Genomic DNA, 14,890 nt, shown 5'->3' on the forward strand with positions numbered 1-14,890 from the left:
CAGTTTGACACTTGGCTTTTTGCTTTTGTTGTCATACCATTTACCATATGGTAAAGAACCAGTTATATAAGGCTGCCTGCCTTTTCAGAGTAGAGATTTGACTCTGCGGAGTTTTAATGAGAAGTTTCCTTTCTTAAGTGTGATTTCTTCATTGCAAGGTATTAGGTCGTTTTTTTCTAATTATAATCTCCAGCATACAGGTTGTGGGAAGCCATATTTCTAGTGTCACCTCTAGAGGTTTTTATTCTTACTTAAAAGCACTTGAAAGAAATAATTGAAACATAAAAGTCTTTTGTTTTTACTCATGGCCAATCACATTTTCTGTTAATTATTTTAAAGGTATTTCCTACATAAAACACATAAATACCAACTGGAGTGTATTACTGTTTATTCAAGTAGAAGTAGTTTTCGGAGCTTTATTTTTTGTTTATTGTGGCTTTCTTTAGTATTCAGTATTACAAGTTTCAGGACTAAAATAGAGGCTTGAGTCCCTTTCAATATGTAATAGAATGGGAGTTCCTTAATGAAAAAGTTAAAGTGCACAGATAAGGAGTTAAGAAGAAAGGAGGAGTCTCGGAGTCAGTTAAACAAAAAAAGCGGGGAGGAGGGTGTTTGATAAGATCCTGAGATAGTACATCAGAGATAACACAGACATGAAAGATTTTATTTTGTGGTATCTTTCTGTGAGGTGGGAAGTATGTTATTGTTTTGAAGTAATTAATTAGGACAATATGTATATTTGGGGGTAGTACATTTTAGGAAAAGGAGAACCTAGGAGGGGGTTTAGGAAAGAATACCAATCTGAATAAGGAGCAGTCAGATGGCATTTTTGAGGAAAGATTAAAGGACTTGAAATTAACTGAGAACTGTTTTCAAGAATATGAAGGAAAAATTTTAAAAAGCCTGTCCCACAAAAAGTTCCATGACGGAGAAAATAAAACTCTGAAAGAGACGTTTATATAGGAGGAACAATGGCTAGAATTTCAAGTTTGTTATCCATTGCAACATGCTGTACACAGAAGTGTAGAATCCCCCCTCCTTTAAGATCATTGAGGTAGTTATTTGCAATCTTGTGTAAAGGGACCAAATCACTACGCTAAGAAAGGATCGAGTCCGTTTTCTTAGATCATATAAATCTTTTCTTTGTATTTATGTTTTTATTGAAGTTTAGTTGACATACAATGTTAAGTTAGTTTCAGTTATACAACATAGTGATTCAGCAGCTCTATACGTTATGCTATCACCACAGTTGTAGCTCCCATCTGTTAACCACACTACGCCTATTACAACACCATGAACTATATTCCCTGGGTTGTACCTTTTATCCCTATGACTGACCTACTGTATCCCACTTGCCCTCACCCTTCCCCTCTGGCAACCATCAGTTGTTCTCTGTATTTATGGCTCTGTTTCTGCTTTTTTGAGTCTTTGGGGGTTTTTTGGTTTTTTTTTTTTTAAGATTTATTTATTTTTTTTTTTGATGCAGAGAGAGCAAGCAAGCACAAACAGGGGGAGTGGCAGACAGAGGGACAGGGAGAAGCAGGCTCCCCACAGAGCAGGCGGCCAGATGCAGGGCTCTATCTCAGGACCCTGGGATCATGACCTAAGTCGAAGGCAGATGCTTAACCAGCTGAGCCACCCAGGCACCCCTGTTTTGTGTTTTTGATTCCCAAATATAAGTGAAATCACACAGTACTTGTTTTTCTCTTTTTCTTCTTAGCTCAATATCTTCTAGATCCATCCATGTTGTTGCAGATGTCAAGCTCTCACTTTTTTATGGCCGAGGAATAATCATGGTGCGTGTGTGTATGTAAATACATACCCAACTTTATTATCTGTCAGTGGACCCTTGGGTTGCTTCCCTGTCTTACCTTAGCTATTGTAAATAATGGTGCGGTAAACATACAGGTACATATCTCTTTTTGAAATAGTGTTTTTGTTTTCTTTGGGTAAATACCCAGTAGTGGAATTACTGGATTATGTGGAATTTCTATTTTTTAAGAACCTCCATACTGTTTTCCCCAGTGGCTGTAACCAACCAATTTACATTCCACCAAACAGTTCATGAGGGTTCCTTTTTCTCCACATCCTCACCAGTGCTTGTTATTTTTGTCTTTTTGATTCTAGCTAATCTGACAGGTGTAAGGTAGTATCTTTTTGTAGTTTAGATTCGTATTTCCTTGATGATTAGTGATGTTGAACATCTTTTCATCTGCCTGTTGGCCATCTGTAGTTCTTCTTCATAAGGATTTGTCTTTAGGTCCTCTGCCCATTTGTAAATCAGATTGTCTGTTTTGTTTTGTTTTGTTTTGTTTTTGGTGTTGAGTTGTATAAGTTCTTCATATGTTTTGAATATTAACCCCTTATCAGATATATCCTTTGCAAATATTTTCTCCCATTCAGTAGATTGCCTTTTAGATTTTTGCATCCATGTTCATTAGACATACTGGCCTGTACATTTCTTTTTATTTAGTGTCTTTGTCTAGTTTTGGTATTAGGGTAAAGTGGGCTTCATAGAATGAATTTGGAAGTTTTCTTTCTTCCTGTTTTTTGGAATCATTTGAAATGAGTACTTACTAACTCTTATTTAAATGTTTGTAGAATTCACCTGTAAAGCTACCTAGTCCTGGACTTTTGTTACTGGGAGATTTCTGATTACTCCATTTAGTTTTGTTACTAGTAATTAGTGTGTTCACATTTCGAATTTCTTCCTGATTCACTTTTTTGGAAGTTTGTATATTTCTAGAAAATTATCCATTTCTTCGAGGTTGTCTCATTTATTGGCATATAATTTTTCATACCAGCTTCTTAAAATCCTTTGTATTTCCATGTTGTCCATTTTTCTCATTCATTCCTGATTTTACTTATTTGAGTCTTCTTTTTTGATGAATCTGGCTGGAGGATTATCAGTTTTATATATTTCTTCAAAGATGCATGTCTTAGTCCATTGATTATTTTTTCCTTTTTTTTTTTTAAGTCTCAATTTCATTTAATCCTGCTCTGATCTTTATTTATTGTCTCCTTCCTTCTACTTATTTTGGACTTCGTTTAGTTTTCTTTTCCTAATTCTTTTAGGGCTAAGGTTTGATTGTTTGAGATTTTTCTTGTGTCTTGGTAGGCCTATATCACTGTAAACTTCCCTCTTAGAACTGCTTTTGTTGCATTCCAAAGACTTTGGACCATTGTGTTTTCGTTTCCATTCATCTCCCTGTATTTTTTAATTTCCTCTTTGATTTCTTGGTTGACCTGTTTGTTGTTTAGGAGCCTGTTGTTTATCCTCCCTATGTTTGTGGTCTTTCCATACTTTTTTTTCTGGTATTTGAGTCCTGGTTTCATAGGATTGTGGTTGGAAAAGATGATTGATATAACTGAAATCTTTAATTAAACTTACTGAGATTCACTTTATGGCTTAACATATGATCTGTTCTGGAGAGTGTTCTGTGTGCACTTGGAAAGAATGTATATTCTGCTGCTTTGGAATGAAATATTCTAGGTATATCTCTTAAGTCCATCTGGTCTAATGTATCATTCCAAGCCACTGTTTCCTTATTGATTTTCTGTCTGGATGATCTATCCATTGATGTAAGTGTGATGTTAAAGTCCTCTGCTGTTACTGTATTACTGTTATTTTCTCCCTTTATGTCTGTTAATATTTGCTTTATTTAGGTGTTCCTGTGTTGGGTGCATAGACATCTACAATTGTTATATCCTTTTGTTGGATTGATCCCTTTATCACTATGTAATCCCCTTTGTCTCTTACTACGGTCGTTGTCTTAAAGTCTCTTTTGTATTGTATTGTATTTCTCTCTTGGCTTTTTTTTTTTTTTTTTTTTGCACTTTCATTAGCATGGTTATATGTTTTTCCATCCTTTTCAGTCTGTTTGTGTCTTTTGATCAGAGAGAGGTGAGTCTCCTGTAGGCAGCATAATAGATGGGGTTTTTTAATCCAGTCAGTCACCCTGTGTCTTTTGATTGGAGCATTAGAACGTATACATTTAAAGTAAGATAGGTATAGGGGCGCCTGGGTGGCTCAGTGGGTTAAGCCGCTGCCTTCGGCTCAGGTCATGATCCCAGGTCCTGGGTTCAAGCCCCACATCGGGCTTTCTGCTCAGCAGGGAACCTGCTTCCTCCTCTCTCTCTGCCTGCCTCTCTGCCTACTTGTGATTTCTCTCTGTCAAATAAATAAATAAAAATCTTTAAAACAAAAAAAAAAAAAAATAAAGTAAGATAGGTATGGATTTACTACCATTTTGTTAATTGTTTTCTGGTGGTTTTTATAGTTCTCTGTCCATTCCTTTTGCTCTCTTCCCTTGTGATTGATGGCTTTCTTTAGTTTCAGGCTTGGATTCCTTTAATTTTGTGTGTATCTTTTAAAGGATTTGGGTTTGTGGTTACCATGAGGTTCATATATAACATCCTAATTATATAGTGGTCTGTATTAACTTGATGGTTGCTTAAGTTCAAACTCACTCTGAAAGCACTGCATTTTTCCTATTCATGTTTTATGTATATGTCATATTTTACATCTTTTTTAATTTCTGAGTCCCTTAATTTAAATATAATTGATTTTACTTTTTTAAAAAAATTATAATTCCAGTGTAGATAATATACATTGTTATATCAGTTTCAGGTATATAATAATAGCAATTCAGCAATTCCATACATTACTCAATGCTCATCACAGTAAGTGTACTCTTAATCTCCCTCATCTATCTTACTACCCACGTCCCCTCTGGTAACCCTCTCTTTGTTCTTAATAGTTAAGATTCTATTTTTTTGGGTCGTCTCTTTCCCCCCCCCCCCCTTTGTTCATTTGTTTTCTTTTTTAAATACTACGTATGAGTGAAATCATACGGTAGTTGTCTTTCTCTGACTGGCTTATTTTGCTTGGCACTAAACTCTAGATCCATCCATGTTGATGTAAATGGCAAGATTTCATTCTTATGGGTGAATAATATTCTACTGTGTGTGTGTACCACATTTTCTTTATCCATTCATCTATAGATGGACACTTGGGATGCTTCCATATCTTGGTTATTGTAAATAATGCTGCAGTAAACATAAAGGTGTATGTATCCCTTCAAATTAGTGTTTTCGTAATCTTTGGGTAAATACCAGTAGTGCAATTACTGGATCATAGAGTAGTTCTATTTTTTTTTTTTAAAGATTTTATTTATTTATTTAACAGACAGAGATTACAAGTAGGCAGAGAGGCAGGCAGAGAGAGAGAGGAGGAAGCAGGCTCCCCACTGAGCAGAGAGCCCGATGTGGGGCTCGATCCCAGGACTTTGAGATCGTGACCTGAGCCGAAGGCAGAGGCTTTAACCCACTGAGCCACCCAGGCGCCCCGAGTAGTTCTATTTTTAAGTTTTTGAGGAACCTCCATACTGTTTTCCACAGTGGCTACACCAGTTTGCATTCCCACTAAGAGCACACAAAGGATCCTTTTTCTTCACATCTTCATCAGAACTTGTTTTTTGAGTTTTTTATTTTAGCCATCTGCCAAGTCTGAGATGATATCTCATTGTGGTTATTTGCATTTCCCTGATGAGTGATGTTGAGCATCTTTTCATAGGTCTGTTGGCCATCTAAATGTCTTTTTTAGAGAAATGTCTGCTGATTTTATTACTTTTGTCTTCTAATATTCATCCTAGCTTCTTTAGTGATTGACCTATTAACTTTATGTTTACTTATGAGGTTTTTTCTTTTCATAATTTCCTAATTATGACTTATCTTTTTTTGCTTAGAGAAGTCTTTTTAACATTTCTTGTAAGGCTGGTTTAGTGGTGGTAAACTCCTTAACTTTTGTCTGGGAGACTCTATAATTCTGAATACCCTTGCTAGTTGGAATATTATTGGTTATAGGTTTTTCCTTTCAGCCCTTTGACTATATCCTACCACTTCCTTCTGGCTTGCAAAAATTCTACTGAAAAATCAGCTCATAGCTTCATGGGGTTTCCTTACACGTAACAAGATGCTTTTCTGTTGCTACTTTTAAGATACTTTATCTTTACTCTGACATTTTAATTAATAAGTGGCTCGGTGTAGATATCCTTGGGTTCATCTTGTTGGGGCTTCTCTGTGCCTCCTGGACCTAGATGTCTGTCTCCTTCCCCAAGTTAGGGAAATTTTTAGCTATTACTTCTTCAAATTTTCTGCCCCCTTCCTTTTTCTGGGACCTCCATCAAGTGAATGTTAGTATACTTGATGTTGTCCTAAGGATCTCTTAACCTATCCTCATTTTTAAAAATCCTTTTAGGATTTTGCTGTTCAGCTTGGATCCTTTTCATTACCCTGTTTTCTACATTGCTGATCCTTTCTTCTGTATCTTCTCATCTACTGTTGATTCCCTTTGTATATTTTTCATTTCAGTTACTTTATTCTTCAACTGGTTGGTTCTTTATACTTTTTGTCTTTGTTAAAGTTCTGAGTTTATCCACTCAAGTCCAGTGAGCATCTTTATGACTATTACTTTTGAGTTCTTTATCATGTAGATTGCTAGGCTCTCTTTATTTTTCTGAAATTTTGCTTTCTTCTTTTGAAGCCTATTCCTCTATCTCATTTTGTTTAATTTTCTGTGTTTATGTAAATTACACAGAACAGCTATTTCTCTTAGACTTGAGGTAATGACCTTGTGTAGGAATATGTACAGTGTAGACTGTGCCTGTGACTTTAGCTGGCTGGTTGAACCCGTAACAGGTGTAGGCTGGGAGTCCTGGTGTGTCCTAGCCATGAAGCATCCTGGTAGGATGGCTGGAGCCCAAGTGGGCAGCAGGGGGTGGAAGTGGGGCATCCTGGCAAGGTGGAAGGAGCTGAAACATAACCAGGTGGTCCTTGGGTACTGCATGCAGGGGGCACTATGCCAGAACTGCTGGAACCAAAGTGGCTTTGGGCTAGGAGTCACAGGGTGCTCCGTGTAGAGTGCACCTTGATGGGACAGCAGGAGCTGAAGCAGGTGCGGGCCCAGGGATCCCAAGGCACTCCATGCAGGGAGTACCCTGACAGGATGGCTGGAGCTAAGACAGATGCCATCCAGGAGGGCTCAGGGCTCTCTGCACTTGGGGCACCCTGGCAGGTCAGCTGCTGCTGAAGCAGGTTTGGGTTGGGAGGCTCAGGGCCACTCGGTACAGTTGGTGCCCTGGTGAGTCATCTAGAGCTGAAGTGAAACAGGTACGGGCCTAGGAAGCTGCATGATGATTAGGCCTGTGTTACTTGGCAAGACAGGTGGAGCTATAGTGGGTGCTGTCCAGGGGTGGTTCATTGTACACTGCACTGGGGCTACCTTAGGGAGACTGCTAGAGCTCTAGCAGGTGTGGGTTGGAAGGCCACCTGTAGGGGCAGCTGGTTTTGGTGGGGTAGGGGGCTTGGCTTACCAGGGAGGTGGCTAGGGTACCCAGACCCTGCTTTTATCTGCTATGAAGGGGAGGAGGGGAACATAAACCATGGCCCTCACCAGCATCTTAGATACTAATGTGTGCAAGCAGCTCCCTGGCCTTTTGGAAGATGCCCTAGGGCTCATTCCATTATCTTCCAGTTGTTCTTTTAATCTACAGACTTTTTTCCTGTGCAGCAGGGCAGCTGGGGCTAGTGTGGTCTAAGGCACTGAGGCTCACTGAAGCAGCAGGCCAGCTTGGATACCTGTACCCTGCTCCTGTCTGCTGTCAGGGTGGACAAGAAATAGAAACAGTGATGCTGGCCAGTACCTGGGACCCAGGGAGAGGGTCCCTGCCATTTTTCAGATGCTCTATAGCTGGTTCCTTTATATTTTAGATGCCCTTTTAAAGTGCATCTTTTTCTTCTGTGCCACAAGGGCTGAGCTGTACTTCTCGTTCCTTGGTACTTATTATCTTCCCCACTGCACTTGGCAAGATTGGGGCGGGGGGGGTGTTTGATTCCTGTTAACTATGTCTCCATCTCTCCAACCTTTCTCTGCATGGTCCCTTGATCCCTGTTCAGTCAACCCTCAGTTCTGCAAGGGGAATTGCTCAACATGTAGGTGTAGATTCGCTGTGTTGTGGAGGAGGTGAGCTGAGGGTCTTTCTACGTCAATGTGTTCCCTCCTTCTTTTAGGTGTCTATGGACACATAATGAAGTTATGATAGAATAATTTTAGCCTTAAAAGTTTGCTAGAGAAGTATCACTGTTCCTAAAATACTTTATAACCCTGGCACTTGATGGAATGATTCTTAAAAGCTGCTTCTTAATCCTCTCATTTTCTATTCTCATATGGGCATATAGGTTGAGAAATCTAGTTATCACTATTTACTTCTAATTTGAGGGTTAAATTTTAAAACCTACTAATGGCACTTTGAGAGGTAATTGAGACTTTGTTTTCATAAAAGAACCAAATACTAGTCTCTTTGAAAGTCAGGGGGCGCCTGGGTGGCTCAGTGGGTTAAAGCCTCTGCCTTCAGCTCAAGTCATGGTCCCAAGGTCCTGGGATCGAGCCCCACGTTGGGCTCTCTGCTCGGTGGGGAGCCTGCTTCCCTCTCTCTCTGCTTGCCCCTCTGCCTACTTGTGATCTCTGTCAAGTAAATAAATAAAATCTAAAAAAAAACAAACAAACAAACAAAACAACAAATTGTTTTGGATGTGCCACTGACTTCTTGGTTTTATTTTAGCTTTAGTTATCCAGTCCCCAGTAACTTTGGTCTTATTGCAGGGAAAGAGTGACTATATTTGTGTGAGAAATGCCAGAGTTGACTTCTGGGTTCCACCTTCACTGTAGGAAGATGCCTCAGGAAAAGCTGGCCACGAATGCCTAAGTTTGCCCAAATGCCCAGATTGGGCTTGGCATTGGAAAGCTTGTGTTATCCTGTTGCCTAATGACCTTTGGAGAATACCTGCAGATAAAGCCCATTAAAATGTCAAAACCTGGTATTGCATTCTCCAACTGTAAAGAAATACAGGAGAGGTGGGGAAGCAATACACTACGGTGGGTTTCCCATGTAGAACTCTGGATTTCACTGGGCTGTTGGTGTCACCTAGTCTCCAGTTCTTGCTAAGATACCTTGAGGGATAGAGAACTTACCACCTCCTCCAAGTCCCAGCTATCTTTAGACAATGTGACAAATATTTCCTTTTACTTCTGCTTTCTATATAAGACGGCTCAGCAAGAAAGCAATTTCTGAAAAAGTAACATCTCCTCTTCCACACTTACTACTGTGGAGTTGCTCCACTCTGATTCCTTGAGTCAGAGGGTTATTTTATTTATATTTGATGTGCCTGGTGGCAGTGACCAGTGTTAAAAAAGTGCCTGCAGGACCTTTGTGGTAAGTATATTTAAGGACTAAAGAATTTTCTCCCCAAAAGCTTTCCAGAAATATAACCTGCAAAGGCTCTGTGAAGCATGCTCTCTGGAGATTATACATAACCTATACTCCTTATTATATATAGTTATATATACGGTCTATGGAAAGTAATGGTCTTAATCTTTGATTAGTAAGCATGACTTTTAAAAAGTAAATAATGACATTTCATTGAAAATTACTTTTGAGAATATTATATGCAATCAATTGTGAGGGGTATTTACTGGAAGTGACTTGGGAAAGAAGCTGAGTGTTCTTTAGAAGATTGTATTAAGTGCCTTATAAGATATAATTCATCTTTTTAGTGTTTTAGAAATAAAAATGTTAAACAGGATTACCTTTTAGATGAAACCTTATCATTTTTTTTTTCATTCAGGTGATGTAAACATTCTATGGTTTTAAAGTAGTTCTCACTGCTAAGCTTCTTTCCACAGCTTCTTTTTCCGAAGTGGAAAGACTTCATTTTCATTTCTGAGAACTTGATAGCTTTTCCTGACATAATGAAGAACATGTTATAGATTCGGGCTTTTAGGTTCCTTTCCAACTTAAGAATATGTTTGATCTTTCATTCTTTTCCTGAGATTTCTTCTCTGCCTTTATTAGTAAACCCTTCTGTCTCTGGGAATTTTGCTAAATCAGAAAGACTTCATCTCTCTGCTGTGACAAAAATCCCCTCTGCTGTGTAGAACACAGGAGCCCCTTAGTCCTCCTTATTTCATGGATATGCATTTAATATTTTTGGTCTTTTCAGACTGACCCCAATTCTTGGCATTCAGAAGCATTCTCAGGAAAATGTGGTGTTTACACAGTTTATAGAGACTTTGCTTGAAGAATTACATTTAAAGAATGAAGACCTTGAAAGCTTAACCAGCATATTTAAAACCAGCTGTTAACCACGGAGTGGTGAGTTGGATTGTGTTTTGTTTTTTCATTTGTTGCCTGTTCGGAATCTTTTCTCATATTCAGAATTTTAAAAACCAAGTATAGATCTCAAGATGTCCTCAGTTTGCTAAAGAAGAACATACTATCCCTTAGTCCTCAGTTGCCCTATCACTGTGTGTCCGCTCTTGTTACTCTCTGCCCCATCCTTGTTGTTACAACTCCTTATAGTTACTGCACTTAGTTCTGTTTCTGGTGCTCCAGAAAACTCTCTCCTGCCAGCTTCACAGTCGAACCTAGACCATGCTTCATGTGCCATCTTACTGATTGAAGTAAATTGCTCTTTCTGGGAAGAAACCTCACTACAGCCATCCACTGAGAACATCCTCGCCCAATTCCCTCTTTGAGGAAACCATCCCCAACCCATTTACTACTTCAGTCATCTCCTGAGCAGATAACTAGGTGAATGTCTAAGCCCCACTGTTGAATCCTAACGCTTTTCCCACACACAGCCCTCCCCTCATCTCCCAGCTTCTTGCCTCTTCCACAACTACCAGAGTGTCCCCTTCCTCAGCCTGCCTTCGGCATACCTCTCTCCCTTTCCTCCACTTACTTCTCACTTTGTGCTCTCAGGTGCTCAGATAGTTACTGATTTAATGTTATGATTGAAGAAATTCAGCTGAAACTACAAGTGAAACCCTCCCAGGAACATTTTCCTTTTTTAAACTTTCAATTTCTTAAGTTATACAAACTTGTTATAAAAATTGAACAATACAGAAGTGCATAGGTAATTTAGAAAAGGAAAATCCACCTTTTACTCTGCCTCCAATCCTGTCTACTTTACAGAAACACATTTGATATATATCATTTTATGTTTTGTAAAAACAGAACCAAAACACTCCTCAAGCACATTTTTAAATATATGAGGAGGATTTTTCAGGGAAGAATTTTGGCAGGGAAAAAAGAACAGCATGCCTTTATTGAACATACTCAAAAATTGAATATTAGGAGTCAGCACTGTCCTTGCCTCCCTATTCATACTCACTGACTTTTTCATATGACCCTGTTCGCCCATGGACCTTGTAAAACAAAAGCTTTTACTTAGGGAGTGGGCTTAGACTGGCCTGTGTAGCCATCAATTTAGAGGCCCTTCTAAGAATATAGCGAAGTTGGAGTTTGTTTTATTGAGCTTCAGATACAGAAAATTGATCTAAAAAAAAAAATGCCTTAACCAGAGGTCCTTCCAGATCAGCTTTAATAGTACCAAGTAAGAATCATTTTAATTAACATATTTAAAAACTTGTATGTAAACCGATGTTGAAAGTCCTCAAAAGTACTTTCACAACAGTAGATGTTTTAAGTGGACTTAACATTTCCTCTGTGATCACTTTTTACTTACCGCAGATAAATAATGTAAATCATCAAAGGTAAACCTTTGCCAAACTTTCGTCAATATTATAAGGGATTCTTTTTTTTTTTTTTTTTTTTTTTAAAGATTTTATTTATTTATTTGTCAGAGAGAGAGAGAGAGAGCGCGAGAGTGAGCACAAGCAGATAGAGTGGCAGGCAGAGGAGAGGGAGAAGCAGGCTCCCTGCCGAGCAAGGAGCCCGATGCGGGACTCAATCCCAGGACGCTGGGATCATGACCTGAGTCGAAGGCAGCGGCTTAACCCACTGAGCCACCCAGGCGTCCCATTATAAGGGATTCTTAATGAATTGAGCCCTCGTACATAATTTTCCCTATGAGAAAAAGAGATAGCTGAGAGTAGGTAGATCAGTTTTTTTTCTCTTAACATGATTTTTGTAAATCATAAGTCCACTTGTATATAAAGACTAATGTCTAATATACTTGCTACTAGTAATTTAATACTGAAAAGTTTGTTAATGTTTTCAGTTGCAAATTTTAAAAATCCAGCTTTTCTTATGATTGAATGATAGTCATCTTTTGCTGCTTAACAATTTACTCCAAAGACCTTTTTTTTTTTTTTTTTTTAAATCTCACATTTTCTATGAGTCAGGAATCTGGACGCAGTTTAGCTCTGGGCTTCGGGCTCACAGTCTCATGAGTATGCAGTGAAGCTATCTGATAGGGCTACAATGTCATCTGAAGGCCCAACTAGAGGAAGATCCCCTTCTAAGGTCACTCTTGTCATTGTTGGCAGGACTTACCTGCTCACAGGCTGGTGCCCTCAGGGCCTCAGTGTCTCACTGGCTGTCATCCAGGGACCTCTATATAGTGTACCCCATACTGGTCATGTGCCTTACCCTCATAGTGAGCAAGATGGAAGTGGGGCGCCTGGGTGGCTCAGTGGGTTAAAGCCTCTGCCTTCGGCTCAGGTCATGATCCCAGGGTCCTAGGATCGAGACCCGCATCGGGCTCTCTGCTCAGCGGGGAGCCTACTTTCTCCTCTCTCTCTGCCTGCCTCTCTGCCTACTAGTGATCTCTGTCTGTCAAATAAATAAATTTTAAAAAAAAATTAAAAAAAAAAAAAAAGATGGAAGCCACACCTTTTTGTAACCAATCTCAGAAGTGACATCCCATCACTTTTTTCATGACAAGTTAGAAATTAATCACTAGGTCCATCCCACATCATAGTGAAAGGACTGCATAATGGCATGAATACTAGAGATAATCATTGGTGGCCGTCTTCGAAGCTGAGTGGCAAAATTGTTCAGGAGTTCCCAGCTTCGTATGTAGTATATTCCAATGTCTTGGTAAGAGTCTTGAACTTCACATTAATTGAGGGCACCCCTGAACCAGTGCATGTGCCCATGGGATTGCTATAAACTAACCCAACCATCCTGACTAGGGATGAGGGGAGAGAAAAGAGGATTTTCTTTCTTTCTTTCTTTCTTTTTTTTTTAAGATTTTATTTTTTGACAGAGATCACAAGTAGGTAGAGAGGCAGGCAGAGAGAGAGGAAAGGAAGCAGGCTCCCTGCCGAGCAGAGAGCCTGACTCAGGGCTTGATCTCAGGACCCTTGATTCATGACCCGAGCTGAAGGCAGAGGCTTTAACCCACTGAGCCACCCAGGTGCCCCAAGGAGAGGATTTTCTTACTGACCTAGACCCATCATAGCCTTCCCTCAAGCTGAATGTGAGTTGGGTCTATTCCATATAAACCACTATTGCTACATAATGAGGAAAAAATGCAGTGTGTACTGGGAAGACAACAACAGTGTTCCCAAAAGCTAGTAAAATATTTTAAATGTTTTATTCAAACTGTCTTTTTCACTTCACAGGTATAATCCATGAAGACCAAATAGAAGATGAACTTCTATTCATCATTTCTGGAATTCTAGCCACAGTAATGTTCTGGTGGTAACAGATAACTAGCTTTGTTCCAAGAAAGACCTTTACCTCCTTAGATTTCAGCACCCTGGTTCCCAGTCCATAACTGTACAGTGGCTTCCCCTAGATAGAGGAGAACCACTTTTCCAACAAGGATAACCAAATCCTTGCATTCCTAGCTGTAAGACATAGTATTTTTATTTAATTGAAAAATGAAAAATTAAGTCTTAAGTTGAAACTTCAATAAATATTGGCCTTATTTTTTTCCGGGATGATTCCAGCCATCATATCGGTTGGCAAAACATTTGAGAACATTCCTATTTTGACATCACAATCTAAACTGTAGATTCTAAACAGTAAAAGGTTCAATAAATGCAATCCAAGATGAAGCCCTTTGGAAGTCTAATCATTATTCTTTTAAAGAAACTGCTATAAAATAGTCCTGAACAATGTGGTTAATCTTACAAGTCTAAAACAGGAATATTCCACAATTTTCTGGACTCAAAAAAAAAAAAAAAAAAAGAAACTGTAATTTGTTTTCAGAGTTTACACAGCTGTTTCAAAATGTCTGTCAAGCATGCAAGCTACAAGGCCTCCAGAGCAGTTAAGGTAAGGGGGAGGGGGACTCAGACAATTTGGGAAGCTTTACTGGAGGGCCAAGAAATGAAATAAGAATCAAATCTACACTCTTGGACACTTGAGGAAGTGATAGCTGCTAGAAGTCTAACCGTGGAAAGGGTCCAGAAAGCAGCCTGGTAGAATGGGGAGCTTAATAGATGAGAATCTACAAGTTCAGTAAGTCACAGACTACAATAGACAGAAATCAGTTGTTTTTGTATATGAGCAATGAAAAATCCAAAAAGCAAGAAAATTCCATTCATAATAGCACCAGAAAGGATTTAGTACTTAGTAAATTTAACAAAAGAAGTATAAGATTTGTGGGGCTCCTGGGTGGCATAGTCAGTTAAGCATCTAAATCTTGATTTCAGCTCATGTCCTGATCTCAGTGTCTTGAGATATGAGCCGTGGGTCAGCTCACACGGAGTACGGCATCTGCTTGAGATTTGCTGTCCCTCTTCATCTGTCCCTCTGGCTCCTGCTCTCTTTCAAATATTTTAAAAGGGGGTGGGGGGGGCAGGCACCTTGGTGGCTTAGTCCAGGTAAGTGTCTGACTCGGTTTCTGCTCAGGTCATTGTCTCAGGGTTGAGAGATCAAGCCCCATGTTGGGCTCAGCACTCAGTGTGCAGTCTGCTTGAAGATCTCTTTCCCTCTCCTTCTGCCTTCCTGCTTGTGTGCTCACTCTAAAATAAAAAATCCTTAAAAATAAATAAAAGCGTAAAACTTACAGAGTGAGAGGCGCCTGGGTGGTTCAGTTGGTTAAGCGTCTGCCTTCAGCTTGGATCCTGATCCCA

General features: G+C 39.3%; 1 protein-coding gene across 1 annotated transcript in view; it reads left to right on the plus strand.

The window, feature by feature from the left end:
- LOC111143332 (RNA polymerase II associated protein 2) overlaps positions 1-13,742 on the plus strand; it is an 82,216-nt gene extending 68,474 nt beyond the window's left edge. Inside the window, exons 12-13 of the mRNA XM_022497004.1 lie at positions 10,060-10,211; positions 13,430-13,742. Coding sequence (XP_022352712.1) covers positions 10,060-10,201 — 142 coding nt within the window. The 3' untranslated portion in view covers positions 10,202-10,211; positions 13,430-13,742. The remainder of the gene's footprint in view (positions 1-10,059; positions 10,212-13,429) is intronic.
- Positions 13,743-14,890: the final 1,148 nt, after the last annotated feature.

The sequence above is a fragment of the Enhydra lutris genome, unplaced genomic scaffold, assembly GCF_002288905.1.
Source record: "Enhydra lutris kenyoni isolate GAN:26980312 unplaced genomic scaffold, ASM228890v2 scaffoldscaffold9, whole genome shotgun sequence".
In the NCBI taxonomy this organism is placed as follows: domain Eukaryota; kingdom Metazoa; phylum Chordata; class Mammalia; order Carnivora; family Mustelidae; genus Enhydra; species Enhydra lutris.